The sequence below is a fragment of the Lepidothrix coronata genome, unplaced genomic scaffold (genome assembly GCF_001604755.1).
Source record: "Lepidothrix coronata isolate B3197 unplaced genomic scaffold, Lepidothrix_coronata-1.0 Scaffold166, whole genome shotgun sequence".
Taxonomy (NCBI): Eukaryota; Metazoa; Chordata; class Aves; order Passeriformes; family Pipridae; genus Lepidothrix; species Lepidothrix coronata.
The window spans coordinates 939,733-967,260 of record NW_016690346.1 but is presented as its reverse complement, the minus strand read 5'-3'; the positions used below and the strand labels follow the sequence as shown (position 1 = coordinate 967,260).

General features: G+C 36.4%; 1 protein-coding gene across 15 annotated transcripts in view; it reads left to right on the top strand.

Moving 5' to 3' along the window:
- Positions 1-27,528, top strand: part of ASPH (aspartate beta-hydroxylase) — a 107,982-nt gene that overhangs the window by 58,743 nt on the left and 21,711 nt on the right. For all 15 annotated transcript variants that reach the window (XM_017829627.1, XM_017829633.1, XM_017829629.1 and 12 more), the window contains 8 exons: positions 1,185-1,226; positions 11,042-11,127; positions 13,192-13,278; positions 15,213-15,363; positions 16,421-16,557; positions 21,973-22,071; positions 22,761-22,850; positions 26,271-26,408. In XM_017829627.1, the coding sequence (XP_017685116.1) occupies positions 1,185-1,226; positions 11,042-11,127; positions 13,192-13,278; positions 15,213-15,363; positions 16,421-16,557; positions 21,973-22,071; positions 22,761-22,850; positions 26,271-26,408 (830 nt within the window). The remainder of the gene's footprint in view (positions 1-1,184; positions 1,227-11,041; positions 11,128-13,191; positions 13,279-15,212; positions 15,364-16,420; positions 16,558-21,972; positions 22,072-22,760; positions 22,851-26,270; positions 26,409-27,528) is intronic.

Below are 27,528 nucleotides of genomic sequence, written 5' to 3'. Positions count from 1 at the left end.
AATGACTTTCAGCGTGACCATATTTATTTAATTTACCATATCATAATCAAGTTCATGCTCATTCTGTCTTGTGCTGAATGTAAATCAGAGTTGCAGTGGTTGTAGTGTCCATACTCTCAGTAGCAGAAGTTGTCAATCTGTAGTAAAGGGTGAAATTAGAATATTAAATAATTTGATTTCAAGTATGTGCATAATCCAGTTTCTCCATGAAAAAATGAAATGTTTTCCAGCATTTTAAATGGTGTATTTTATTCACACTGTAATGCTTCTGAGCAATCAGTCTGAAAAACAGTGTAGACTGAATATTCTGACAAGGTGTCTCTAAATGACTTGGAAATTTAAGAAAATTATTTTTTTATATATGTGTATATATATATATACACCTCAAAATTAAACAGTATGTATTAGAGAGGAAAATAACTAACTAAAAAGCCGACTGACCTCCCTGTTTAGTGTTCTCTAAGTTTATTAGGATGAAATATTGGAAGCTTACTGGGACAAAATTGGAAACAATAAGAGTGTTGTAATTGTGAAGCAAGATGCTCTATATGTTATAGAGTAAGGCAAGATCAAATAGTGTTTAGAGGAAGGAAAAAGATGTTTATGTATCTATTACCTTCATGATACACAAATACGTGATTTGGGTACAGGATGTAGTCTGTCTTTGCTACAGACTGTCTTAACTGTCTTAACATTTACCTGTGCAGTCAAATGTTTACAGAACAGCTGTTAAATTATTTTAAAAGTTTAATAAAATAAAAGCATTCAAGTGCCCAACTGAAAATGAGAGTTTGGTTCCCAATCGATTTTGTTTTTCATATTTTGATCAAATGTATGTATTAAGCTAGTTTTCCCAGTAGTTTTTAATTAGTTAACAGATTTTCTTTCTTACTATACTGTGAATGTGTATCACCAAAATCTACTAAGTAGCTAGAGAGGAAGTTCTAGGAAATATTTTTGTGATCAAAGCGATAATGTAATATTTGAAGAATCTGCAGGGAAAGACCTTAAAGGTAACTATATAGTTCAGAAAGTTATCTATGGTTTCTTTAAAAAATAAAAATGAAACGAAGAAGTCCTGTTGGCTCAATTATGTTTTAAGTATAAGTTTTAATTTTCTTGTATCTCTTTTTTTATCATAAACATAAATTTATTCCAATGAAATTATATTTTTAATATTCCAGGGAAAAGTGAAAAAGAAACCGAACAAGACAAAACAGAAAAAGGTAAGTCTGAAAGTAACAGTCTGTTCTGAAATTTAAAACCATGCTTTCTGGGAAGATTGATTTAAGCCACGTTAAATAGTAGTGGTGCTTAGCTGCTGTACATCTGATGTAGATAAACTAAAATTGGATAAACATCCAGAGAGCATGTGCTTTTGAAAGTAAACACACAGTTGTTTCCAAGGCTGGCATCAATGTATTCCGCTCTTACGTGATCACAGAATAGAACAATAGAATTGTTTAGCTTGGAAAAGACCTTTAAGATCATTGAGTCCAACTGTTAACCTAACACTGAACCATGTTCCCAAGTAACATATCTTTTAAACACCACCAGGGCAGCCTGACAAACCTTTCACTGAAGGAATTTTTCCTGCTATCCAATCTAAACCTCCCCTGGAGCAACTTGAGGCTATTACCTCTTGTCCTGTCGCTTGTTACCTGGGGAAAAGAGACCGATCCCTATCTCACTATAACCTCCTTTCAGGTAGTTGTAGAGATCTTTATGGTCTCCCCAGAGCCTCCTTTTTTTTCAGGCTAAGCAATCCCAACTCCCTCAGCTGCTTCTTTATAAGACTTGCACTCCTGACCCATCTTTGTTGCTCTTCTCTGGACACACTCCAAACCTCAATATCTTTGTTGTAGTGACCCAAAGCTGAGCACAGGATTCAGATGCAACCCCATCACTGCTGAGAACAGGGGGAAATCACTGCTCTAATCCTGCTGGACACACCAGTTCTGATCCAAGCCAGGATGCCATAGGCCTTCTTGTCTACCTGGACACGCTGCTGGCTCATGTTCACCCGACTGTTGGCTAGTACCCCCAGGTGCTTTTCCAATGGGCAACTTTCCAGCCACTCTTCTCCAAGCCTATAGTGTTGCACTGGGTCATAGGGTGGTTGTGACAACTCCTACTGTTTCAAGAGTAAAATGTGTGTTGTCCCAGTTTAGGATTCTGTAGATCATAGTTTCACCAAACTCCTCCTGCATCTGTGGGCAAGAGTCAACCTGGGCTGCCTGGCCCCAGGAGCTGGCTTCAGCACTGCCAACTGTGCTAAGGCTGGAGAGACAGGTGACATTAAAATCAGTCCTTGTCAACTCCATGTTTACCAAATAAGGGTTTCTGTCTAGCTTAGTTTAGGTAGGAAGATGCAGGGACAGAATTAATGGAAGATGAAGTCAGGTTTTTGCTAGAGAGCACTGTGAATCTGTTCTCCCTACAATGACATTTGTTCTGGCCTTGTGCATTCCCTGTCACTGCATGAAGTTTGCACAACTTCCTTCACTGGGGTCATGGTTTGTAGCTGACAATGCACAGAAACCTCAGGGTCTGTGCCAAGGGCTTCGTTGGCTCTTTGTCTTTCCTATTTTTTTCTTTTTCTTTACTGCTCCTTTTTTATTCCTATTTTCATTTTCTATGTGGGAGTTATTTTATATTTGAGTACTTAGGAATAATAATTTTATGATCTTCTGGTAAGGTGTCTTGGTTTTGTATATTAGTATTTTAAATGTAAGTTTCTAGGACTGGCAAACTTTAAACATTTTATTTAAGTATTATATATGTCACATGGTAGCATTACATATAAAAAGTAAAAAAACTTGGAAAGAAAGGCAATTATGTCAACATTTCTGTTTTTAACGGGATAGATTTAGCAGGACATACTTTACTGTACTAGATGTACATACTTGATAGTAGAAAACCCTACCATTATGTACTAGTTTTATGGAACTATTAGAATAATATAATGAAATGACATACAATAACCATCCACTATACGTAAAAATAGTAGCTTGTGTAAAGGCTAGCTTGAGTCTAGCCTTTGAGAAGCCCAAGGACTTAATGGTGAAAGAGAGAGGTGGATGATGGAAATACATGCCAAAAATAAAATTATGGTTCTTCAATTGTTTCTTACGATCAACATCTAACCAACCAACCAGTAATAATTTCATACAGAAAGCCCTGTAGAATACTTTTTACTGCGAGGGAAATTGTTCTGGAATAGCTGCAGCTAAAGATTTATTATAGTCATTAGATTCAAGCTTTATTAGTCCCTAAAATGCCTCAGTTTTTATTGTCTGATTACTTCCCCAGATAAGTTGATTATAATGTTTTGCTTGTTCTACCAGTACAGTTTAGAAAGGTCCTTTAATTATTGTAGTGCTCCTGGCTTTAAATTGTTGAGATGCAGTTACTTGGTTTTATACCTTCTAAGTTATCTTTATGGAAACCCATAAAACAAGTGGATCACTTACACTCTGTATCTCACATAATGAGCTTCCCAAACAACAGGACAATGACAGGAGTTTTTCATCATCATCAAATTCTCATTCAAGCGCCCACTGAGAGGCAGCACAATTTCCAAAACCAATTTGGGTAATGATATGGGACTAGTATGAGGAGGGAGGACAATTACTTGAGCAAATTTTGAATTCCAGGTAAAAGTAATTGGTCTGCTAATATATATATGTGTGTGTTTTTCAACCTATAACTAAAACTTTGAAACTTGGATCGGGAAGGTTGGAGTGTTGGGGGTGGAGTGGTGAGGGGAATTAGTAAAAGAGAAGGTCACGAAATTACTTGGAAAACAGCTACAGACCATGATCATTGGTATCTACTTGTCATTGTCCCACACTCAGAAGTTGCCATCCACAAGTTGCCAAGAGCATTATTACTGAATTTGTATCACAGCAGGAATAGGAGGGTGTTTAGGAAACAAAGCCTGTGGCCCCCCTGGAAATTTCTTCCTTAGTTTTTGACAGTTTAAGATGGAGAACTGACAGGAGGAGCCTTTGCTGGGAGTGACTGAGATTGCATCACATGAGGAGGTTTTTAATTCAGATTAGCTTTTAGAGATGGCATAACATGAGAAGACATAACTATAGAGTTATAACCTCTACAGATAAATAGTTATAGCTCTTATTAAAACTGCAGTTAAGACTTAAATCATAGAATTATAGAATAATTTGGATTGAAGGGGACCTTTAAAGGCCATCTAGACCAACCCCTGCAATGAGCAGGGACACCTGCAACCTACCTGGCAGCAGTAAACACAACATATAGTCAATGCAGTAGGATTGTTCCAGTGTACTTTTCAATTTAAAAACCTGGGGTACTGTGTGTCCTCAAGGTGGCTGTAAAGACCAGGCTTTATTTTGAGTTCTTATGCCTTATGAAGGAGTTAACTAAAAGCCAGAGTCCTAACTCCTTCCTGTTTTACATGCCAGTAGTAGCAGATGTAAGATTGAGGAAGCCACTAGGAATGCTCCCTTAATATGATAATGACAATATGAACAAATTAATGAGTAAATAAAAAAATCTAATTACAAGAACCAAAGCACTCTCATGAGGTGGTTTGTTAGATAGGGAGTAGTATCTTTCTATCCTCATGTTTTCTCCCCAAGTCCACAGGCAGTTTGTAACGATATTGCCTTGCCATTTCCGAGGAACTAGAAATTTCATTAGAAGACGTTTTTAACAAGAAATACTTATACTAATATCTAATATGTACTCTCATAATCACAGAGCAGGCTACTACCCCTCTCAATTAACTATAAATCCTACAGCATTAGTTTCCAAACATTAAAACAAGACTGTTTATGCTATATGGAAGGCAATCTTCCTCCCAAAACTCCAAGTTAGACCAGCCAGGCTGTCAGTCATTGCTATCAGTGAACAGAACAGGTTCAAAGTGTCAGCTCCAGTGCAGGAGGTAAGCCTGCCCTCCCACCTCACCACTTTTACTAGCCTCTGAACATAAGAAAGGGAGCAGAGGGCTTAGGAAAAGGAATAATTAGTACTCAGAGCAAAAGAGAGAGGAGGAGAAAAGGGCAGCAAAAATGAGTGAAAAAATGCCTGAGCTAGTTCCAGTTGAGATGTCTTTCTGGACAGCAGCTAACAAGCTCACTGTTTGCAGTGTCCTTCTTCTCAACACAGCATGGCTGTTGTGTCAGAATAAAATCACAGAACTGTAGAATATCTGCTCCCAACTTTTACAAGGCACAGGAGTGAGAGAAGATTTATGTTACGTGTATGAAAGTGCATACTAGTTTTTAGAGATAATCACTGATTGTTCTGGGATTTTTAATAGCAGCATGATATTATCTCCCGCTTACTTTGCTCAGGAACAAAACCGTACATGTATTCTTTGATCAGAGGCTCAGAGTATGTCAGCAAGGACAGAGCAGTTCATGCTATGTGTTGTGCTAAACCTACCCCATCTTTTAAGTGATCTTTTCAGGAAAAAGAATAGTTTAGAAAATATCTTGACCCACTTAAAAGTAACTTGCTATCTGTTAAAATGCCAAGTGCCTGATGTCTCCTTAGGATAAAAAAATCATGAAAGAATTATGATAGTATTCAATGTTTTTGTCTATTTCTGGCCAATGATATTTACTCTTTTGAGAAATCAGGCTGATGTCTAATCAGGCAGGTCATCAGTGTTTTCTCTTTTAGGAGAATGAGGTTTTCCTTAGCCTGGATGATTGTGTTATATTTCAGATGAAAATGTGAAATGGAGAGATTTCACACATACACCCTTTCCCCCTTCTCTGAAGGCTAGAGAAAATTCATTTACTCCATTATAGAAGTATTAGTAGTAGTTATTTGTGTTATTTCTTTGAGTTTTTTCTGTATTGCTTTGGACTTAGGGTCATATGTAATCAATTTTTTTGCTATGTGCAAGTTATCATTTTTTTTTCTTGTTGCTTCATGTAATTGGTTCGGATGCACCTTCTGCATTAACATAATTGGCTACTTGGCATTTTATACCAATTTCAAAGCTCATGTTCTGCTCAGTTATACAGGACTATACAGACATTTGATAATTTATTCTTTTCATCTCTACAGCTACTTTTTACAGAGCAGTATGTACCTCTCTTCCACTGGCAAACTCTTTACTACTGCCTTTTTAGTCTTCTTTGTTCTTGCTTATTCAGATGTAAATGTTGCTCTCTTCCCCACCCCAGCAATGAAAGACAAAATATTTCTAAACCGTTCTTCAAAAGTAAGTAATTCAATCATGTTTAATCATTTGGTTACTTTTCCTTAATTTTTATGTAGTGCTCTTGTGGTCTGAGGAGTATCTAGCAGTGCATTCAATATTATTCAAAAGGAAGGTCTCTGTCTTTTGTAGAAAAAAAAGATTGTCACTGCTTTTGGTGATGTCAAAGTGTTTTTCAACATAAAACCAAAATATACCTGGTATTTTAGTTTTCATATGCCAGAACAGGTATATAAAGTAGCTGTTTCGTCATCTCGTATTGGATGACGTGGCAGGCTATTAAGTTTATTGCACATTTAATGTAATACATTACCACCTCCAAAAGATTTTCCTTCTATTTTTTTTTGTTTCTTTTTATTTTCTTCTATATCTTAATGAGGGAGATATGAGATTGCCTGTCATCAGTGGTAATTGTTTGTTCTCCAACACAAGAATTAGCATAGAGCTTCTTATAGGAATATTTCCTAGCTTGCTGCTTTGACAGTGGAAACCCTTTTCTCTGAAGGAGTCTTAAGGAATACTAAGACAGCAGTCCTAGATACAAAGCCTATCCTTACATCCAAGGCTATTACTGAAAGTCCTCAGTATTCTTCTTGAATAACATAATATGATACATAAAAACATTGTTACCGTTTTAATACTCAACGTGATTTGGACGACAAACCATCCTAGCGGTTGTGTGATTATGCACAACCTCAGTGACATGGTGAAATCTGCCATTGAAGAAAAATGACATGTTTTTTCCTCTGAAAACAGATGAGTTAACTTTGTAATGTTGAATTTAATATGTTGGGTCACATCTGCTAAAAGATTATTACACTAGAAGGAGGAAATGGATAATTTATTAAAATACCCCTGCAGGGAGATAGCAGGCTATCTGGTTAATATAGAGGAATGCTTGATGGTTACACTGAAAGCTCCCTAGTGAATCCTTTAACATAGGAGTAGAACGGGAGATGAAAATGATTGCTCGTTATATAATGTTTACTGTGTTATATTGGTACCTAGCAGATGAATAATATTTATGTTAACAGCTCCTTTCTAGCTTTTTATATTGATCTCCTGCTGGTCTAGAGATGATATATAATTGAACTGAAAATAGTCAGATAATACTTCTTTGTAATGGAGGGTGACAAAAAGGTTCTTCCAACACATCACCCAAGTTGGATATGAAGGGAAAGGTATTGCATCTTTGTGCCACAGACTTTTAAGATTTTAATTTACTCTTTCTTCATGAGCTATTTCTCATCTCCTTGTAAATTCAAATGAACAGCAGAAACAGTGTCCCACAGGCAGTAAGAGTTTCTTTGTGCGTGGGGAAGCTGCTTTCCTTTGCCTCAAAGGAACCTTGCTGTTGTCATGCTTACTGAGTTTGGGAAGGACCAAGTGACTCTTGTCTTTCCATGAATGCTGAAAGCTAAAAAGCTGACAAATAGCTGTCCTGTCTTACTGAATACACAGTTCATGTATAACTCATCAGCCTTAGATAAAGATTTTCATTCATACCATAAGAACTGCGAATTGACATTTTAGTTGGGGTTTACATTATTTCTCGTATCTGTGTACAGCCTCCTATTTAGAGAACAGAAATGAAACCAGGTGTTTGGTGGTGATGTCCAGCTGGAAGGTTCTCAGATCATGTACTCAGAGGAACTGACATGCCTCAGTTTGCTCACAACAAAGGACAGTTTCACATGGCAGCTAAGAGCTCAATGAACCTAAAAAGTCCTTAGCGTCATTTGCTCTCATTGGTTCCTTGGGCTGATGTTTCTGGGTTCATCCACACCTGCTGTTGAGAAAGCTAGGCTTTAGAAATAGCAATGGTTGCTTGGAAAACTGAGTTGGCATATTTTTAGAAAAGAAAAAAAGAAAACAAAACAAAGACAAAACCTAACAAACCTTTTGCATGTTATGAATTATTCTTCTCAGGCCCAGTGATGTTGTGTAAGAAACTTCTGACCATACCTGTTAGTCACTGTGCACTGAAGGTTTGGGGTGGAGGGATCCTTGCTTTTGTGATAGGAGCTGGTTCTGTGAGTTTTACTGGATTCAAAGGGTGTGAACACTTGGAAGAGAGCCAGTGCTGTGCTCCTTAATCCTTATCATCATTAACTGCATGAAAATGCGGTAAAGACATTCCTTTCCTATTAAATGGATAATATTAAAGTAAGACAGAGCAAGACTGGAATAGGCCACAGATAGGAAAGTATTGCTTTCCAACTTCCTTCCTTCCTTGGGGAAGGAACAACCAACATTAAAAACGTGTGTATAATGAAAAAACACAAAACAAAGCTCCTCTTTGGTCAGTTTAGTTCCATGATAACTACATTCCCTAAATGCATTGTTGTGTGCTTCAGTATAAATGCTTGATTTCAAGTCATGGGTTACAATGAAACCTAAAGTGTTTAGGGAGCAAAACCAATATATTAAAGTATGTTATGTGGTGGTTTATCCTGAAAAAATTGTAAACTCCTATATGTCGGATAGTTTTGATGGTTTTTTTCTTCTTAACTTCTTGGTATATAATGCAATGAAAGATTATGGTGCCTTCTATTATAAGAAGGATCAACAGGGATATAATAATCCTAATGCACTGCTGCTTTAGTACCTTTCCTTTGTAAATATTAATACATTTTTAGATTTAAAGCTTCATACGACCTTTGTGAATAAGTAAATGGAATTCGGTAGGATAGCTTGAATTCTGATTCCCTCCTGCCTCTGAAAAACAATAGCATCTGTTCAACTGTGCATACACACCAATGCTGCAGAAGGGTTTAAAAAGGTAGTATAAGAAAAACTCTCTGCACAGAGCTGTCCAAGTTCGACATTGAATATGACAGTGAAAGTTTCACACCAAAAAGCCCAGAAGTAGGCAAGAATGTTTTATTTTTCATCCCATACAGAAGCAGCTCAGACTTAGGAGATCCTCTCATGATTGGATGGATTTAGTATTGGTTTAGCATGAACTAAGGCATTGGTCTTTTCTGAGGTTTAACATAGATGACATGATTTGTCTGCCTAAGACTGTATGTAGGATCAGAGTCTCAGAGACAGTATCATTTAAGGAATCACCAGCACAGCTTCCAGTAGTATGTGATGACTCTTGTAATTCCTGAACAATGCATCTGAGGACTTGGGAAGCAGAATAAAACATAGCTAGTTACAATGACTTGTTATCCAAAATACTTACTGTAGCATTGCAGCAGTCTTGTGATGTTAAACTGTAGGATGTTTGGGTTTAGCTTTATGTGTACCAGTTACAACATTCCCTGTTTAAACATATACAAAGAAAGAAATAATTTCATGCTATTAATGACTTATTCTCCATAGAGGGGTAAAACCAGTAATCCCTCATTAAAGCAAAAACATGTGCTACTGGTTACATATATGTATAACTAGTAGTTACTGGTATCAGCCAATACATATTTCCCCTACCCGTGTCAGAAAAGTTGGAGTCCTTTTTTCCTAATGAAATGCAAAATCAAAGTTGAGCTGTAGCAAATGTGGAGAAAAGCAGTTACCTGCTGCCATATCCTTTCAGTAACATATTTGCATTTTTTAACAACTAGTTAAGAGTAGTTTAAGTATTGCATTAAGTATACTTAATGCAACCAAATAGACATTGTTTAAGAGTGAAGTGCTATGAAGTAAATAGCTGTTTAAATTGACACCATTTACTTCCATTTACTTTAAATGCAGTTTACACAATTTACTTCAAGGCTGGTTTGCTACATGCTGCTGCTGCTCTGCTTCTGTGTGATAGCTTATTAAGCTGTAGAAACTTGATCACTTAGAGGTCTTGGTCTGACATTTCAGTGTTGAACTTGAGTTCAACAAGAACTCCCCTCTACTGAGTAACTATGATTTCTATGAACTCTTCTAATCACAGAATGACAGAATGAGTAAGGTTGGAAGGGACCACACTGGATCATCTGGTCCAACCTCCCTGCTCAAGCAGGGTCATCCTAGAGCGCTTTGCACAGATTTGTATCCAGATGGTTCTTGAATATCTCCAGTGAGGGACACTCTACAGCCTCTCTGGGCAGCCTGTTCCAGTGCACGGTCACTCACACAGCAAAGAAGTTCTTCCTCATGTTGAGGTGGAACTTCCTGTGCACCACTTTCTGCCATTTGCCTCTTATCCTGTTGTTAGGCACCTCTGAGAAGAGCCTGACTCCATCCTTCTTTGCACCCTCCCTTCAGATACTTATAGACGTTGATTGATGAGATCCTCTCTCAGTCGTCTCTTCTGAAGGCTGAACAGGCTCAGGTCCCTCAGCCTTTCCTTGTAAGAGAGATGCTCCAGTCCCTTAATCATCTTTGTTGCCCTCCACTGGGCCTGCTCCAGGAGCTCCACATCTCTCTTGTACTAAGGAGCCCAGAACTGGACACAGCATTTCAGATGCAGCCTCACTAATTGCTCTAGGCAAAGAAGTAGACCTATATAGTCACAATATGTCCTGGTAATCATATTTTTCATAATACCATATAAATGTGGGAAAATAACAGTTCTCTTTGTTCTTCCACATCAACTGAACCATTTGGGAAAAAAAAAAATCGTTGGCTGTTAATGTGATGAAAGATTCTTTATCTAAAACTTGACTACCAAGTCATTCAGTTTGAATGACTGAAGTTTACTTTTCCATATAGGAATTTTTGATTGTAATAAGTAAGAAATCAGTTTCTTTTCAGTGTAATTTGAAACTGCCTTACTTGGAAATCTTGCACTTTACCAGCACATTCCCTAGTTAAGTGTTACTCCAGACAATTGCTGTAAAATGCAAAAGAAGTAATGAACTGTGTGTTTTTTAAATCTTCTAGCTAAAAAGAAGAAGCCAAAGCTCTTAAACAAGTTTGATAAGACCATTAAAGCTGAACTAGATGCTGCAGAAAAACTACGTAAAAAAGTAAGTTTGAATGTTTTACTCAGGACTGTAGGCAATGGACAAAAATGATAAAACTTAGAAAAAGGAAGAATACCTTTTAGATTATTTTTTGTGAAATTAACTTTTTTAAATTAAATATTCAGTGCATATTTGTCCTTCAAATTTAACTTCTGCTGGATATTTCATTTAAATTTTAAAGTCATAAGTGTATGTCTGTTCATGTATATTTGCTCACTGTTGACCTTGAAAATATTTAGCTTAACCATTAAATTTCTGCTTAAATTGATCACATGGAACAGGGTTAGTTCTGTCCTATCACTGTTGCCCATTTGAATTCTGAAGTCAACTCTTAAAGAGAACTTAATATGTGCATATTAATATGGATCTCTCAGTAAGTGTTCATATGCCCTGGGAGTGTTAGGTGCAGATCTTTGAAGTAGGTGTTGTTTCTGTTGGGATTCTGCACGTGTCCTGTGTGTGTCTCTGCTGCCGTACAGTTGCTTAGAGGACAAAGTAGATGTTCCTGCTTCTCACCAGTGGCAGCAAGACTTATAACATCAGTCAGTCAGTTCAGGTAGTTCTGAATTTAATAACTTGACTGTGGAAAGCAAACAAACAAAAAAAAAACAACAGAAAGCAAGCTCTTCAGAACCCTTTATAGGTTCCAATTTTGTTCTTTTATTCGAGTATTTCAGAAAATAATACCTTTGCAAAGATGCGAGATCCCTTTTCCAGAAGTGAGATGAGATAGCGAAGCAAGACTGTGGCTGTTAGAGATGAAATGCCTTAAGTCTTTAGGATGTAAATCTTGTAAAAACTCTGATATGCCTCACTGACAGTCCTAGTGCAGATTTTTGTTGTACCCTGTTGTACTCTGGCTTTGAGATGGATGAGCAAAGAGATATTCTATTTTCAGTACAGTGCAATAAAGACCATTTTAGTCACTGCAGATGAAGGATTATTCTTGATTTTCAGTATACTATGCCATTTTGACTTTATACTGCCATCTATGCAGCCCTAAAGTTCTGGTAGGTCTGTGATTGGACTGGAGGGCTATTAGAGAGTACTGACCTCATGCTGCCACTGCTGTTCATCACTAGAAGCCTTCTTTACATGTTAGAATATAAAACCAAAAGGAATTTTCATGCTTCTTGTTACTTAAGCAATTGGTTAATCAGAGAAAGGCGTAGCAGAAATTTTTGCTGAGCCTATAGGGTCAGGTTGCTGACTCTCTTTTCATGCCTGTGTCTCTTGGTAAGTTACAGATAGTCATGCATGTCATGTAGGAATCAGGATAAATTTAGTAATAAATCAGATGTGTAATATTTGAAGATAGCAAGGCAGTTGTGTGTAATAGCCCACTCATGTATGTAAAGCTCTAAGAGCTGGAAGCTGCAGCAAGGTCTGTTGCCAAATATTGCCAAGCAGTGCTTAGCACCTGTTTAGCAGTGTAGCTGGTTCTTCTTGACTTCCATCCATACTTGCTGGTCAACATCCATCATGAGAATACCATAGTTACGTTTGGACTTTATGTGAGACAGGGAAGGGACACAGAGCACGTTTGAGGTCTCCTGGGGGACATTGTTAAGCAAAAGATTTGGAGGAAACAGGCATATACTATGGATGAGTCTACAATGTTTCCCCTGGAAGATCTGTAGTTACAATATTGTTCATTAAGACAGGTGTGTGGAGAGAAAATTTCCACGTATGCCTAGAGCTTTCTTCCTATTCTCTGTTATATTCATTTTGGACTTCGTTATTAGCAGTCAAATCTTTACTTTTTTATATAGACAGGTTATTGTCATCTCAGCATTTTGTCCAGTCAACAAAGGGAAAGTGAGTAAAATAAAAAAACTTTTAATTTTAACCCTGGAAATTAGGTAATATTGTTTCATAAATAATGACAATACATTTCTCTAAAATAAGAAGGCAGTCCTAATGAAAGTATGAGTGAAAACTGTGATTCAGAGTGCATTGCTTATTTTGTGTTTGTTTTTTAACTGTGGTAACTAATGTCTTATTAGGTCCTTCATTCTCCAGCATTTTTATTAGATAGAATTGCTGATAAATATCTCTACTTTCCAGGGAAAAGTTGAAGAAGCTCTAAGGGCCTTTGAAGCACTAGTGAATCGATATCCACAAAGTCCTCGAGCAAGATATGGGAAAGCACAGGTACTTAAAAATAAAAAACAATCAAAAAAACAATAAATGTTAAAAAAGCTAAAATAAACATTTTTTTACCAATAGAGTTATAAACTCCAGTCAGAATTAATTTGTTAATTTATGGAGGTTTTCTATGCAATCTGTCATATTGTATCTCTTTCAATTCATTATCCTTCCCCAATTACCTTGGCAGCTTTTGTGTAACTTTAGTCTAGTGGAAAGTATTGTAAATAACACAAAAATAAGATGTGCCCTGTAGATCTCATAAGAACTGTCAGGTGAATGGTAAGAGATAAATCCCAACTAATGGCCCAGTGCAGGAACAACAGGCAGAACTTAGCTGTTACGAGCTGTTTGCGGTAACTGTTAAATCAACACTCAGTCAGCTCTGGGATAAATGCTGCTTTTTGCTTAATGGGAATAGGGAAGAGGATTTTGAGGTTTTATGTAGAGAGTGTTAAAGGATAAAGAACACAAATTCTTAGGCAAGGAGGCTTAATTAGCTTTTTTTTTTGTGAAGAGAGTTGTGTTTCACGTGTTCCCCTTAAAAAAACAAACAGAATGCATCATAAAATAAACTCTGCATTCACAGTACTTTTGAACTGTGTTGTGATGTCTCAGAAGAGAATAAACTTTGAATTTTCATAAGTAGTAGGATAATCCTATTTTTTTCCTTGAGTTGCTTTGAAATTGAGTATGTGGAACACCAATGACTCCTTGAACTCATGTTAATCAAGATGAACAAAGTGAAGCCCTTGCTGTAGGAAGGAATTGTGCTGTTAGACAATTAATGAGGCACTTGAATTGGTGTCAACCAGTTTTCAGTTGGTTAATAATAGTCGTGCTAAATATCCAAAATGGTGTCACACAAGCACTTGATGCACAGCAAAGCAAATCTTTGTCTTTGAAAAAAGGAAAGTCAAATTTCCTAGTGAATGTACATCAGAAAAAATAATTATTGTTTAAAACTGATTTCTGAAGGTGTCTGAAAGCTGCCTGATGAACTGTTTGGCTGAGTAACCATATTGTTTGGTGTTCCACATACTCAATTTCAAAGCAACTCAAGGAAAAAAATTAAAGGACAGAAGTGCAAAGAGATTTCAGGTACTTGCTACAGCATATGCAGAAAACACAGTTGAAGCAGTTTCTTCTGCTACATATGTGAATTTAAATAGACTAACAAGATCTTCTGCACCTGTAGTGCTTGCCATGCTCTGCAATTTGACTTAAGAAAGGACATAAGCCAATAAATATAGATGTATTTGGGAAGAATGCATTAAACACATGAAAATACATGCATTTATATAAACAATTTAAAGTAAGCCTTTAAAAATTCTGCATTTGGGACATAATCTTACTTTTTCAGCTGTTGAAGCAGATTATGAAAATGCCTTACCACAGGTGAAATCAGTCTTAGATTCTGTTGGGTTCACTGAAGCTGTAATTTCACTCTAGAGAGCTCATATATCCTTTGATCTGCTTCTGAATTTGATGAGCCTGTTTAAGTTTTGAAAGAGTTGTAGGGTAGATATTCTATCAATATATGCTAGAGGAAAGGCAAGTCCTAATTCATTTTCTAAGACAGAGTGTAAATAAATTTGTCAGAATACAGGAAAAAAATGTTTGTTGGTGTGTTTTGATCTGTGCTTTGCTGCCAGAGTGAGGCTTCTTATACAAATACTCCATAGGCAAAACTTAGCATTTCTTCCGTATTATTAAACAGATTGCCTCATTTATTTTTGAAAGCGGAAATTATGAATTCCACAAATATTAATCAAAAATCTGTGTTAATGTATGTTTTAGGTGCAAGTTTTCTCGTAATTCTGCTTTCAAACAGTTTTTAGGTAACAAGAACTAATGGTAATTCTAATGTGTCTTCCCGGTTATTTTTAATACTAACGGATTGTTATGTGTTCTAATTATGGTTTTGTGATTCTTTCTAGTCTGAAGATGACTTAGCTGAGAAAATGAGAAGCAATGAGATGCTGCAACAAGCTATCAACACCTATGATGAGGTGGTTAGTCTGCCAAATGTCCCTTCAGATCTGATAAAGCTGAGCTTGAAACGAGAAGCAGACAGGCAGCAGTTCCTTGGTAAGTTTTGAGGGTGGTGTAAAAATTATGGAAGGTATGTTAACAAGACTTTCAAGAGGTTACTAAGGACTTAAAATGCCAATTCTATTCAATTTTTGGTAGGACTTATCCTCCTAATGTCTTAAATGCTAGTGAAAAAAAATTATTTAAAATTTTTCTAGGGAACTAGTGTTTATAATTTGCCTGTATGATAACAGTGCCTGTAGAAAGCTGCAGTAGATGCTATGAGAAGATATGATGAGAGGTGGTCAAAAATTTTTATTAACAAAAAAAGAAGAAAGTCTTCTTTTTCTACTGAAGCTGAAGAAAATCAAGAGGAAATTAATGGCATAAGCAGAGTAAACATATTCAGAATAACCTTTCAGTAAACAGAGAGGAATGAAACTGAACTTGGGGATAAAATCGGTTTAGACTGTAGGTTTAGATCTCAAATTCTGTGATGTATGAGGAGTGCTGATTAGAATATGAGGAACAATCAACTTTGCAGAAAAGAGTTTTGTTCCCATGGGTTGGATTTTTGATATCAACTTATTTTGTTCTTGCTGTTCCTTTGCAAGACCTCATCTAGGAAGCTGAGGAACATACTTAATTTTAAGCACATAAAGCATGATAAATTTCCATGATAAATAATGGAAATAGAGTAGATCTATTACTTAATGCTAGAAGTGCATTTAATTTCTTAATTAAGATTAAGTTTATTATTATATGTTTACTTAATTTTGTTGAGTGCTTTGATATCTGTTTACAATAAAGCAACCAAAGCTTAAATAATGTTACTGCTGCACTGTAAAGGGTTCTCCACAAGAGGCTACCATAACACTGCATGATATGTACTTGCAGTGATTCCCTGAAATATTCCTGGTATTGCTACACCTCAGTGACAACCAAGCAGCTGAATGTGCTTCTACCTGCACAAGCTTTTTCAACTTCTCCTTCTTGATCGTTAGTGAAAGTGGAGCACTTGGCTCTGATTTGTGTTTTCTTAGATGTTGTGTAAATGTCTTGCTACTGTTAATCATATCTGCAGTTGTAATTAAGTCTTGTTCAATCAAATCAGGTCGCATGAGGGGTTCCCTGGTTACTCTACAGAAATTAGTTCAGCTGTTTCCCAGTGATACTTCATTCAAGAATGACCTTGGCGTTGGTTACCTCTTGATAGGAGATAACAGCAATGCTAAGAAAGTATATGAAGAGGTGAGTTTCCATTCCAGTAAAGTATAAATATTTGCATTCATATATTCATTCTAAAGATTGATTGATTTTAACTTTTTTAGTTGTTAAACATTTCACATGTGAAGTTTTGAAGGGTTAACATAGATACAAATTTTTTTCTAGTGCAATTGTCTTCTAATTTTAATTCAGATTTCCTGGTACTCTTATGCTAAGCTTTTCCTCATTGACAGAGAAATGCAGATTTGTTTCATGTGCTTAATAATATTTGAAATCTTACACTTTCTGGTAGCCAGGTTTGGAATATATTGACAACACATGTAGGTGTGTTGTATGTAATGTGTAATATGTAATGCATAGTACAAAAAAAAAATCCAATCTGCAAGACAAGGAAAGCAGAAGCCAGTCTCTTTACAGGAACAGCATCTCTAACCATGCAATCGAGTAGTTCAGTACTCACAGCTATTTAACCTTTGCTTTTTCATATTTTCGTAGGCTGCTTAAATTCTGTTTTTCTTTCACAATGTTTGTAGTGTGGACGATTCAGTGGATTTATATTCTTGCCTTATACTTATGGTTATTTGGCTGGGGAAACTTCACTGCCAGGAAGGGCCACTCTGTTCCTGTGATCTAGAAGCCCTGTTAACATCTGGAAACTCTCTGACAGATGTGGAGTCTGACATCACTGGTAGAGCACATGCTGTCTGCGCCTGACCAGAGAGTCCTGTTGGTGTTGGCACACTTATTGAGGGGCTTGTTTAGTACAGGCCTGGTATGGTAACTGGCTGGTTATGTAGGCTGGAGAGGAGTCAGCACAGTTAGTACCATCTCCTGAGAATAAAGGCCCAGTTGTCCCACATCTGGGAGTCTGAGGGGATTCTTGTCTCTGGTAGTTTCTCAGAGAGAAGGATGACGTTCAACCACGTGGTTGGAAGCAGGAGTCAAAAGCTAGTAATACCATTTTTTTCCTCGAGCTCCTCTGATAGTCTCAGATGTTGCCAGAATAATGTTTGCTTTGCTACTTTCGCTATTTTGTAGGTCCCTCCATAAAGCATGGCTGTTCGATAATTTTTGTCTTGCTGTCAAAATTTCTCAGAGGATTGGAAATATCAGTTTTTAAAGATAGAATTTATTAACCAAACCTGATACTCAAGCTGCAAGGAACTTGAGAAAATAAAGACATATTCCTTTTGGGCAAGATTTTCCTTTGCAGTTATTCAGTGTTTTGCTGCAAACAACTGTTAGAATTTCTCGATATCAATAAACACAGGAATTTTTATACATGGAAGAAGGTAATGAGTTTGCTATGTAATTACTTTAATATTGAGTTTTATATATTTCAGAAGAGATGTATAGTGCTCTGATTAAGAACAGATATGCAAAATAAGAACTGGTGTGCTTTTAATATATTGTTTTCCATTCTTCTATGGACCTTATCCAGTGTAACTACTCTGTTTTGCATTTCACTAACCACTGAAATAGAATAGCTCATAGTGGTGTTCTGTTCTTGTAAAAGAACAGCAAATAATTTATTTTTTTTTAAATCATATGGTTTTGTCCATATTCTGGGTATTCCTTAGGCTGAATTTCAACACATTAATATAAATTTGTTGTTGTAACTCAGGATACATTTACACTAAAGATTTTAAGAAATAATACAGAACCAAAAAAACAGGGAGAAGCTTGTGTACCTGCTTTCATTCTTGGTTCTACTGAAGGCTTATTACATGAGTTTGGGCAGATTTGTTAGGGGCTACCTGGTCTGCTCTGGAGTACTTCACTCAGCTGTTGCAATGCATATTTAGAAAGTGATGGGCATATGGCTTTCCTGCTGTAGGTGCTCAGATTCTCTGCTCAGTCAGTAGGGAGACAGGCAAACTGTGAGTAGTGGTTCTGGGGGCCTCCACGAGACATCTTGCTCTTCCCATGACTTTTGAAAAACGTGGGAAACTTCTGTAGTGTGACTAAATCCTTCTTACTAGAGTAGGACGAATTAATCTTTTGATAGAAAAACGTAAAAGAGCACAGAGAGGAGTATGAACTCAGTGCTGCACAGTGGATGCCTCCAATATTTATGAATTCTGGGTTCTGTTTCCCACTGTAAGGATGTTCATACATTTTATTCAAGTGTTCTTTAGTGCAGAAAGCATGAGCACTTAAGAAGACAGAGCAGAGTTAAGGACACATCCTCCAGAGAACATACCCCTTTTTCAACTAAAGTCTCAGCTCTTTGCTGATTCCCCTCTGGTCTTGTTCTTTTCTTCATGATTGTCTAACTTCTTGTGTATGTGGTACTTGTTTCTGATGCTCAGGGAAATTCCCAAGTGGTTAAACACTCTTCTTTGCAGGAGAACTTAAACTCCAAGTTTCCTGGGAATCTGCTAGTTGGGAAAAGGTACCTTTGCTTCTTGCTGTAACGTTTCCATCTTAATTCAATGTTACCTGTCTGTGTTAAGCATGGACTGAGCACGTCCAACCAACTGGACCCTTCAGAGGCACCATTCCCTATGTGGGATCACAGCACATAACATTTCAGACCCTAGCTTGCATCATCTCCAAGGAATTGAATAGAAGCGAAAGGAATCCTAGTGGATGAAAGTTTTCTGCTTTTGCTTTACCTTTAATAGCCAGCTTACTTATTTTTCCATGCAATTCTTATTTTTCTTTCCAAATCTGCTACATCTTAGCAGCTTATTTTAAATGTCTTTAATACATGTTCCTTCTTTTAGCTACAGAAACAACGCAGGCAAACACTGAACTTACGATCAAGAGATTTTTTTTCTTCCAGCTGTAGTGCGGTGTAATGTAACTTAACCAAAATATGCTTTTCTAGAATATGTTTGCCAGAGTTTTTGCTGAACCACAGACAGAAAATGGTGTCCAACTGGAGGGGATTTCAGTTTTGCCTCTAATGTTAAAGTATTTTCTTTTGAACATTACACTCAGGGACATGGAAACATAATGTTAAAGGTAGTCCTAGTAGAATTCAGAGCTATTTTGATTTTCAAAGAAAACATAACATTAAAAGTAGTCCTGGTAGAATTTATAGCTATTTTTGTTTTCAAAGATATACAGATTATAAAAAAATACAGCAGAAGAGAACTTTTTAGGACCAGTTACTCTGCTAATAGCACTTATTCTGCCTGCCATGCTGAGGCACATGTGCATGGCTCAGTCCAGCATTATACAGACATGCATAAGCCAGCTCTGAGCTATTTCAGGTACCAAAACCAGAATATCCACATTAACACAGTACTCTGCCCTGGCTAATTAGCCACTGATAGCCCCAGAGGTTAATATCTATATTCATGATTAATATTTAATAGACTGTGAGCAGTTTAGTAAAACTTATTTCTAAACATAATTAATATTGCATGGAGCAACAGCAACAGAGTAATACAATTTACATTAAATACTTCCAGTGTAATTTCTGCTGATTGTATCTCTTTGCTTCTCTTTAGGGGCTCTGAATGTAGATCATTCCTTAATGCAACTCGGCAGAGTTTAAATGAACCATAATACAGAAAATTCTATTCTGTCTTAATTAATCAGATAGCTTTATCCTATAGTTAAAGAAACTGTAACAAAATTATATGGCTAATAAATATTTCTGTCAGTCATTTCATTTCACCCTGCAGGTACAGATTCTTGAATCAAAATAATTATACACAGAATGCTGAAAGAGAAAAGCATAAGATGCGTAGGGTGGTAGTGTATTCTTATATTAGGGATCAAGTTCATCCTTGCTACGGCACTTTTTGCTAATAATGTCTCGTATTATGGACTTCAGATAGATTGTTTGTTCCCTCATAGTAAGTAACTCTTTTCTGCCAAAAGAACTGAAATCATGCTGTTTTTAACTCATAACATTTTATGCCCACATTGCTATGATTTTGGGTTTTTTGCTTGGATGTATTTTGTATGTAATAAGGTTTGAGAAAAGAGAGAAGTTGGTCCAGAGAACTTGTTATGGTTTTGCTTGTAATTATTTTGATTGAAAAATGAGGTTAGACAGTGACTAGAAAAGGCAGAGGGAAATAACTGTAATGTATGAAGGCATTTTATCCATGACATAAGAAATGGATTTAGGCAAGAGAAATTGCTCATCTGTCCGTTGTTGTGTATTTAGCAGCCGTCTAGACATTCAGCTGGTATCAGCCTCTGTAATTCCACTGACTGTTGGGCTCTTGTGATGATCCTCGCACTGAGGGTCTTTCCGGATAAAACTGTCCACCCTTATTTTAAGGAGAGAAGAAGTGTAAAAACAGATTAACTTGACCGTGTAATTGATAATCATATAGAGCTACAAATTATGTTGAATGTGTATATCATAGAAATGCAGAGCTAGAAAGTAGATCAAGATGTTCTCTAATTTTCCCCTCTGGCTGAGGCAGACCAAATGCACTTAAATCATCGGTCTGGTGTCGGGGGTGCATGTTTGAGAACTCAGGCTGGACAGCTTCACACCTCCTTCCCTTGAAACATCGCCCCATACACTGATCCTTTTCAACAGCTGTCCCTGTACTTACAAACCTTTCCCTTGCACAGTCCCCATGAGATATCAATCTCTGGACATTTGCCCATGAGTTTTCCTTTTCTGCAAAATTAAGTCGGTTTGTAACTCTGATATTATCTGAATCTTGTTGTGGGTACAAAGTCTTTTAGCTTAATTTAGCATGTTTGGTCTTGGTCAAAGAGCGCAGCACACAACTCTACAGGGATAATTTATCCATGAACACCAAGTGTGAAAGCACATTGAGTCACTACTCACCTTCTTTCTCTTGGCCAGGGAAGTGCACATTGTTCCAGAGTGCTTCAGTTTGCCATTGTGCTGAGAATGTCCTTGGTGTTCCAGGGTTTGTATGTCCCCATCATGTGATGCAGGTGTTACTTTACACCTTCTTTTTGTTACTTTACAGCTTCTTTTTAAACTGTAATCACTATGCTTCACAGCACACTATGTTGTCTCTTGCAAAAACTAGTTTGCCACCAGTAGAAACCCATCTAATTTTAAACTATTTCAAGTATATTTCTATACTATGCTTTCTGTAACTGTGCTGTAGATGTTTTCAAGAGCAGCTGCTTTCCTTCAGATTAGTCAAACCTGGGATAAGTAACTTAAGTGTTAATGAATGGATTTAATGCTGTAATGTATCATGCTGTATCTCAAGAGAGAGGATGGGAAAGAATGGACAACTGAAAATTAATTATTCCTGTTGGAATAATTTTACTTCTGAGACTTCAAAGTTTGAATTGTAGTAGATTTGTCTGGAGAAGCACAAAAGTGAGCAAGGGAAAGAAAGTACAGACAAGCCAAGAGATAACCTGAGTCAGTAATGGAAGCAGATGTCATTGCATCACTAAATAATAGTGCTTGCACAGGTTTGTTAATTTGCATAGATCCATACAGGTATATTTTATTCATTTGTTCTCAAACAGGTTCTAAGTCTGGCTCCAAATGATGGCTTTGCCAAAGTACATTATGGCTTCATCCTGAAGGCAGAAAACAAGATAGCAGAGAGCATACCCTATCTACAGGTACTTTATCAGCCACAGTAAATGTTTTACCAGAAAAAAAGTAGAATTGGGATGTATGAGATGTGTCAAACTAGAAGCATGCTAATTATGAATCACAGTTTAAGCTACTTATTGGAGTTATATTGCTGTATCCCTGCCTGTGAACTGGAACAAGGTTGTACATTGAGACTCCTCAATCCTTAAACATCGAGTATTTGTTTTATTAATGGTTTACCCAAAGTACGTGGCTCTGAACCTCAAATTGTTTTGAGGTTGGCAGTATGTTGCAAACCTAAGGTTCTTGAAAGATCCAGAGAAGGCTTGCTGCATATGCTTCTGAGTGTTTGAAAAGATATACTACAAAATAAATCCTTAATTCAGCTTTCTAAAATGCTTGTGTATATGTTTACAGGGTCAGGGGCAAATGTCCATCTCTGAATACACCTCTGTCTTGGAGGGACTGAGGGGATAGGCCATGAGACTTGGAAAACTGATAACATTTCCCAATGACTTTTTACTGACTTACTGTATTCATTTAGCTTAGCTTAGGTTACCGTGGTGAGTATATTTTCTGCCTGATTTCATAGCCAATCTCTTGCATAGAATTGACAGCCTGTTTACTGCAATCAAATGAACTCTTTTAGAAGTCCCATTGAAGTTCCACTTATACCTTTCATTTTTATTAATTTATTTTTTTACTTATTTATTAGGAAGGACTAGAGTCGGGTGACCCTGGCACAGATGATGGACGTTTTTATTTTCATCTGGGTGATGCTTTACAGAGAATGGGAGACAAAGAGGTACATATTTAGCACGTTCTTGCTTTAAAATCTAAATCTCTCAGGACTGCAGTATCCAGAAAAACCTTTAATGATGGGATTAATATTGAAAACATTATTGTCCTATTGCAACAACAGTCCAATATGCAGAGGTCAAGATGATCAACAGAAAAAAATCTGTCATTGGCATAACAATACATACAATCTCTTATCATCCCTTACTTTAGAACTAACCTGAAGATTTGAAGCTTGCATGGGGCAGCCTGAACTGAGGGACTAAACATTTGTTTAAAATTTTAATTAATGTATTTTTAGAGTCTGTTTTCTTCTCCTGCCACTTACAACAAAGATTTTAACAAAAGTTGAAAAAAAACCTGTATAGAAGTTCTCTCATACTCTGGTATAAGTGTATTTTATAAACTCTTCTTTTCCAAAATGACCTTGAGGACCAATGAGTATGTGATAAAAGAAGACATTGAGAGGACTGAATGTGTGGACTGAGTTATGGAATTGATCAATAATTAAATTAACAAATAGATCAGAAAAGCATCAATTTGTACAGCATATCTGTTACGTGCCCAAGAAAAACAAACATATGCCACTGGAAGCTGTAGGAGTTTCTAGTTTGTTTATTAAAAACCAAATTTTGTTTAAAAGACAAATTTAAATGTATGAATTAGCACTACTATCATAGTAGGGGAGCAAAGGGCCTTTTTTCAAGACTGTTATTAGTAATGAACATTACTATGGGAATGAATTGAAAAACAACAAAAAACCACTGTTCAGGTTCCTAGATGGGAAACATGAAAAGAATAGACATTAAAAAGAATAGCAGAAATAGCTATGAAAATCACTGCTTTTTAATTACTTGTCTAGTAATGTCTGAAATATTAATATCTCTAAAATACTGTAAAAAATGCTGACCTCTTGATTATTGTGGCCCAGTCAATAGGTGGTTCTCCAATATGAACTATAGACAAGTGAGCTAAGATGAAGCCTATGTATGTGATCCTTCTCAAGCCTAGTTCATCAAGTTAGGGTTTTTTTAATAATTCATGGAACTTTTATTACAATACCTAATGCATGTAGTAGATCTAAAACATTGAAATGTAACAATATCTGAATTTTAAGCTAGATTGCCTTCTCTGAAATACTCTTTCAGTGAGTTGGGTTTTTTTGATCTAAATGTTTATTTACAAGTGAGAATTAGTTTTCCTCATTTTACTTAGAAACACATGCATATGACCACCTAGAGACACATGCACACAGTCTGCTTTCACGCTTTCTCTATCTGACTGTCTCTTCTCAAATCCCTTGGGATACTCTGAGTGGAATGGTTGAGCCTAGAATATCCCATTGTAGTGTTTGACTAAAGAAACCACACAGATGTAATTAATGTACATCATCCCTAACCCCCAGATGTGTTAATGTGTTAATGTTTATGGAGTTAATGGTCAAGTCTGCTGTAGAAAAAGTTCAATTAATGACAAATAAATTTCTTGGGATAGAGGAGACTTCTAAATTTATCAGTGGAAAGTCCATTGTTAAGATAAATTTTTCTTACTGACCTTGCTAGACTTGATGAATATCAAGATTTAATCCAAGAAACAGATCAATATTTAAGGAACATGTGAAATTGCTATCACTGAAGGTTTGTTGAAGGTAGATGTTCATCTATTAGAGCTAAATTAGGAATTATGAATATGGTCTTGGTAAGTGTTAGGGAAACAGTGTTGAGTATGTCCTTTGCAACTAAAATTTGTTAAAATGCCAAATTGACTTAAAAAAAAAATTAAAACTGTGGAAGTTATTATAGAACAAAGTGCTGTTCACAGAGAATATATAAAGCGAGTGCATCTCAAACAATTTCTGTCCTGGAGAAGAAGATACACTGTTGTAACTCTCTTGAATAATACTGCGGTCATTATTTAGTCTTTCCACTGTGAAAACCTGCATGAGAAAAGAAAGGTTCCTCACAGAATCTCAGGAATGAAAAGATGAGCAAGGCAACCTATCCCAACTCCATTCTACCAAAGGCAACCTCCATAGAAAATTCTTCTAATAGATAAATATTAACAGTATTATACATTGTGATTATAGCTGATATATCTTGAAGAGCAGCAACTTTCATATGAAACAAGTAATTCATTCCCCTTATTATTTGGGCTAACTCCAGACATTGCAAATGAATGCAGGCAGTCAGCGTGAACACTTTATTGATATCCCACCACTATTACAACTTACATCTTGGGGAACAGATGTTATAAATCTTAATGCTTCCATTTCAGAGATTTAACCAAGATCACGTCAAAATTTAAAGATACACTGTGTGTTACCCACAGGTAACAATATTTTTTTGACCCATGCACAATTTTACTGAGCTTCCCTAGGGAAAAAGATGACACCTTATATATGATCTGCTGTTATTCTGTTAATCCATAATGCTTTTCTGTACTTCTGATAAATACTATAAGGCAACATTGTTGCAGACTTTCCTCCACACTTCAAGAGAGTTATAAAGATCTGAGTACCACATTTTTTAAAAGCTTGAAGAAAATTTACAGATTCTCAAAGAGAATTTTGGCCGGTTTCTGTTCAAGGTGGGGATTGCTGTCTGCTTCAGTCCCTCTGCTCTGGACTTCTTATCCTCATATCTCCCTATTTAGCTGTTCTGTTTTCTGGTCTGTTTGGGGCTTTTTGTGTTGTCTAAAATATTGCAACTGTAGCAATACTGCTGGGCAGGAGAGGCAGCTATATATAACCTTTGCTGTATATGGTTCGTCACAGTACTACTCATGCTAGATCTTTCCAAGCATTCCATTTGCTTTTTTTGCAGGGCCTTGTTTTGCTGCTATATAAGGCTGAAACAAGTTATGTCAAGGGAGAGTAAGACAAGCAAAAGTCTAGTATTAGCCTCCATAGGTTTCTGCCATGTGACTGGTTTGGGTGTGGCAACAAATATTTGAAGAAACTCATGTATTTAGGTATTAGATAATTAAGAAACAGTTTAGATCCATAAAGTCAGCACTGTTTTCATCATCACAGCATTTCCATTGGCAGCAGGAGACAGTTATCTTTAATTCACAGGTAGAGAACTGAAACAGAGAAAAAGGGCTTGACCAAGATGAGAAACAATTGGATCTCCCAAGTCCAAGGACAGGACCTGAATTACTGACCTATATTTTATGTGAATGGTTGTGAGATTATCCTATTTTGTTAATGTTGGATTGGACAGCCTTGGTCAACTGATCTGTTTTGTTATTTGGTGGGGCTTTTTGTTTGTTTGTGGTTTTTTCCTTAAAGTATTCATTAGTACGTTTTTTTAAAAGAATAACCCCAACATCCAAAGAGACGGTCTGTTACCTTGCCAAAAAGTGTTATATTCTTCCTGTAAGAGCTTGGCTGATGTGAATTTGGTTGTTAACAACTGCAATCTTTTAGGCATACAAGTGGTATGAACTTGGATACCAAAGAGGTCACTTTGCTTCAGTTTGGCAGCGCTCTCTCTACAATGTCAAGGGACTGAAAGCTCAGCCTTGGTGGACAGCAAGGGAAACTGGTTATACAGAGCTGGTGAAGGTAAAGCTTCTTTATACTTTCATTTTTATTAAAATTAAAACTATAAGTTATTAAGCAGAGTAAATGCTGATCTGTAAGGTCTGAACTACTGCTTGTGAGTTGTCAGACTGAGTACAACTGAGATACTATAAAATGAACTCAGGCATTTTCAAATTTGAGAATGGTGACAGGATGGCTGAAATGATTAATAAATACAAAATTTGCATGGTAGACAACTGTAACATCTCAAGTGGAAAATGACAGCCAACTTTGGTAATGCCTGGGACACCCACTGTGAATTTTTAATTAGTCAGAAAAGACCATGTCTTTCAGCCCTTGTGTCATATTTAGTGACTTTGGAAGCTTTAATTGCATAAGAGAAACAAATGTAGATTCTAATGATGGGTTTAACAAAAGATAATAACATAGAATTTAAATTCATTAAAGGGTTTTTTATTTATTTTAAAATAGTTTGTATTCCCAAAATTGCTTAGTTTTTATTATTTATTATAATGTTAATAATAATTCCTAAAAAATTAGAAGAGAACTTTTTTTCCCCTGTATGTTTTAATTATTGGCATGTGGTTTAGAAAAAATATTCTGCACAAATTATTTAAAACTATAAATGTTTATTTGCAAGAAACAAGTTCATTCAGAATGGTAGTTTCTTTATACTTTGTTATATAGAATGTTAAAAAACCTACTATGGAAGGGTGACTTTATTTTAAAAAAACAAAAGAGGAAGATTGCTCTTTGTTGTGGTTTTGATGGCAGCATAAATAAGGCCGGGAAATTTAGATTAAAATATGATTCTCCAATGTAATCTCAGCAACACAAAAGAGCAATTAGCTTTATGGATTAGCTTTTGGGAAGATCTGAAATGTGTCCATATTTAACTAATTTTTGAGGAATGTGTAGGAATAGAAACTTCCTGCCATAAAAGATACAGAGAAACTGGCAAAGTCTTATCATACTTCTGTCAAACAAATAGAAAATAATACCTATTAGTAGATTGATGTTTTAAAGCTACCTGCAGTGTTGCTGAACAGTCTCTTACATATAAACTGTTCAAATTACCACAGAAGATAATGATCCCTTCACCCTTGGCATGAGTCAGCTTTGAAGGGTGAAAGAATTCAGT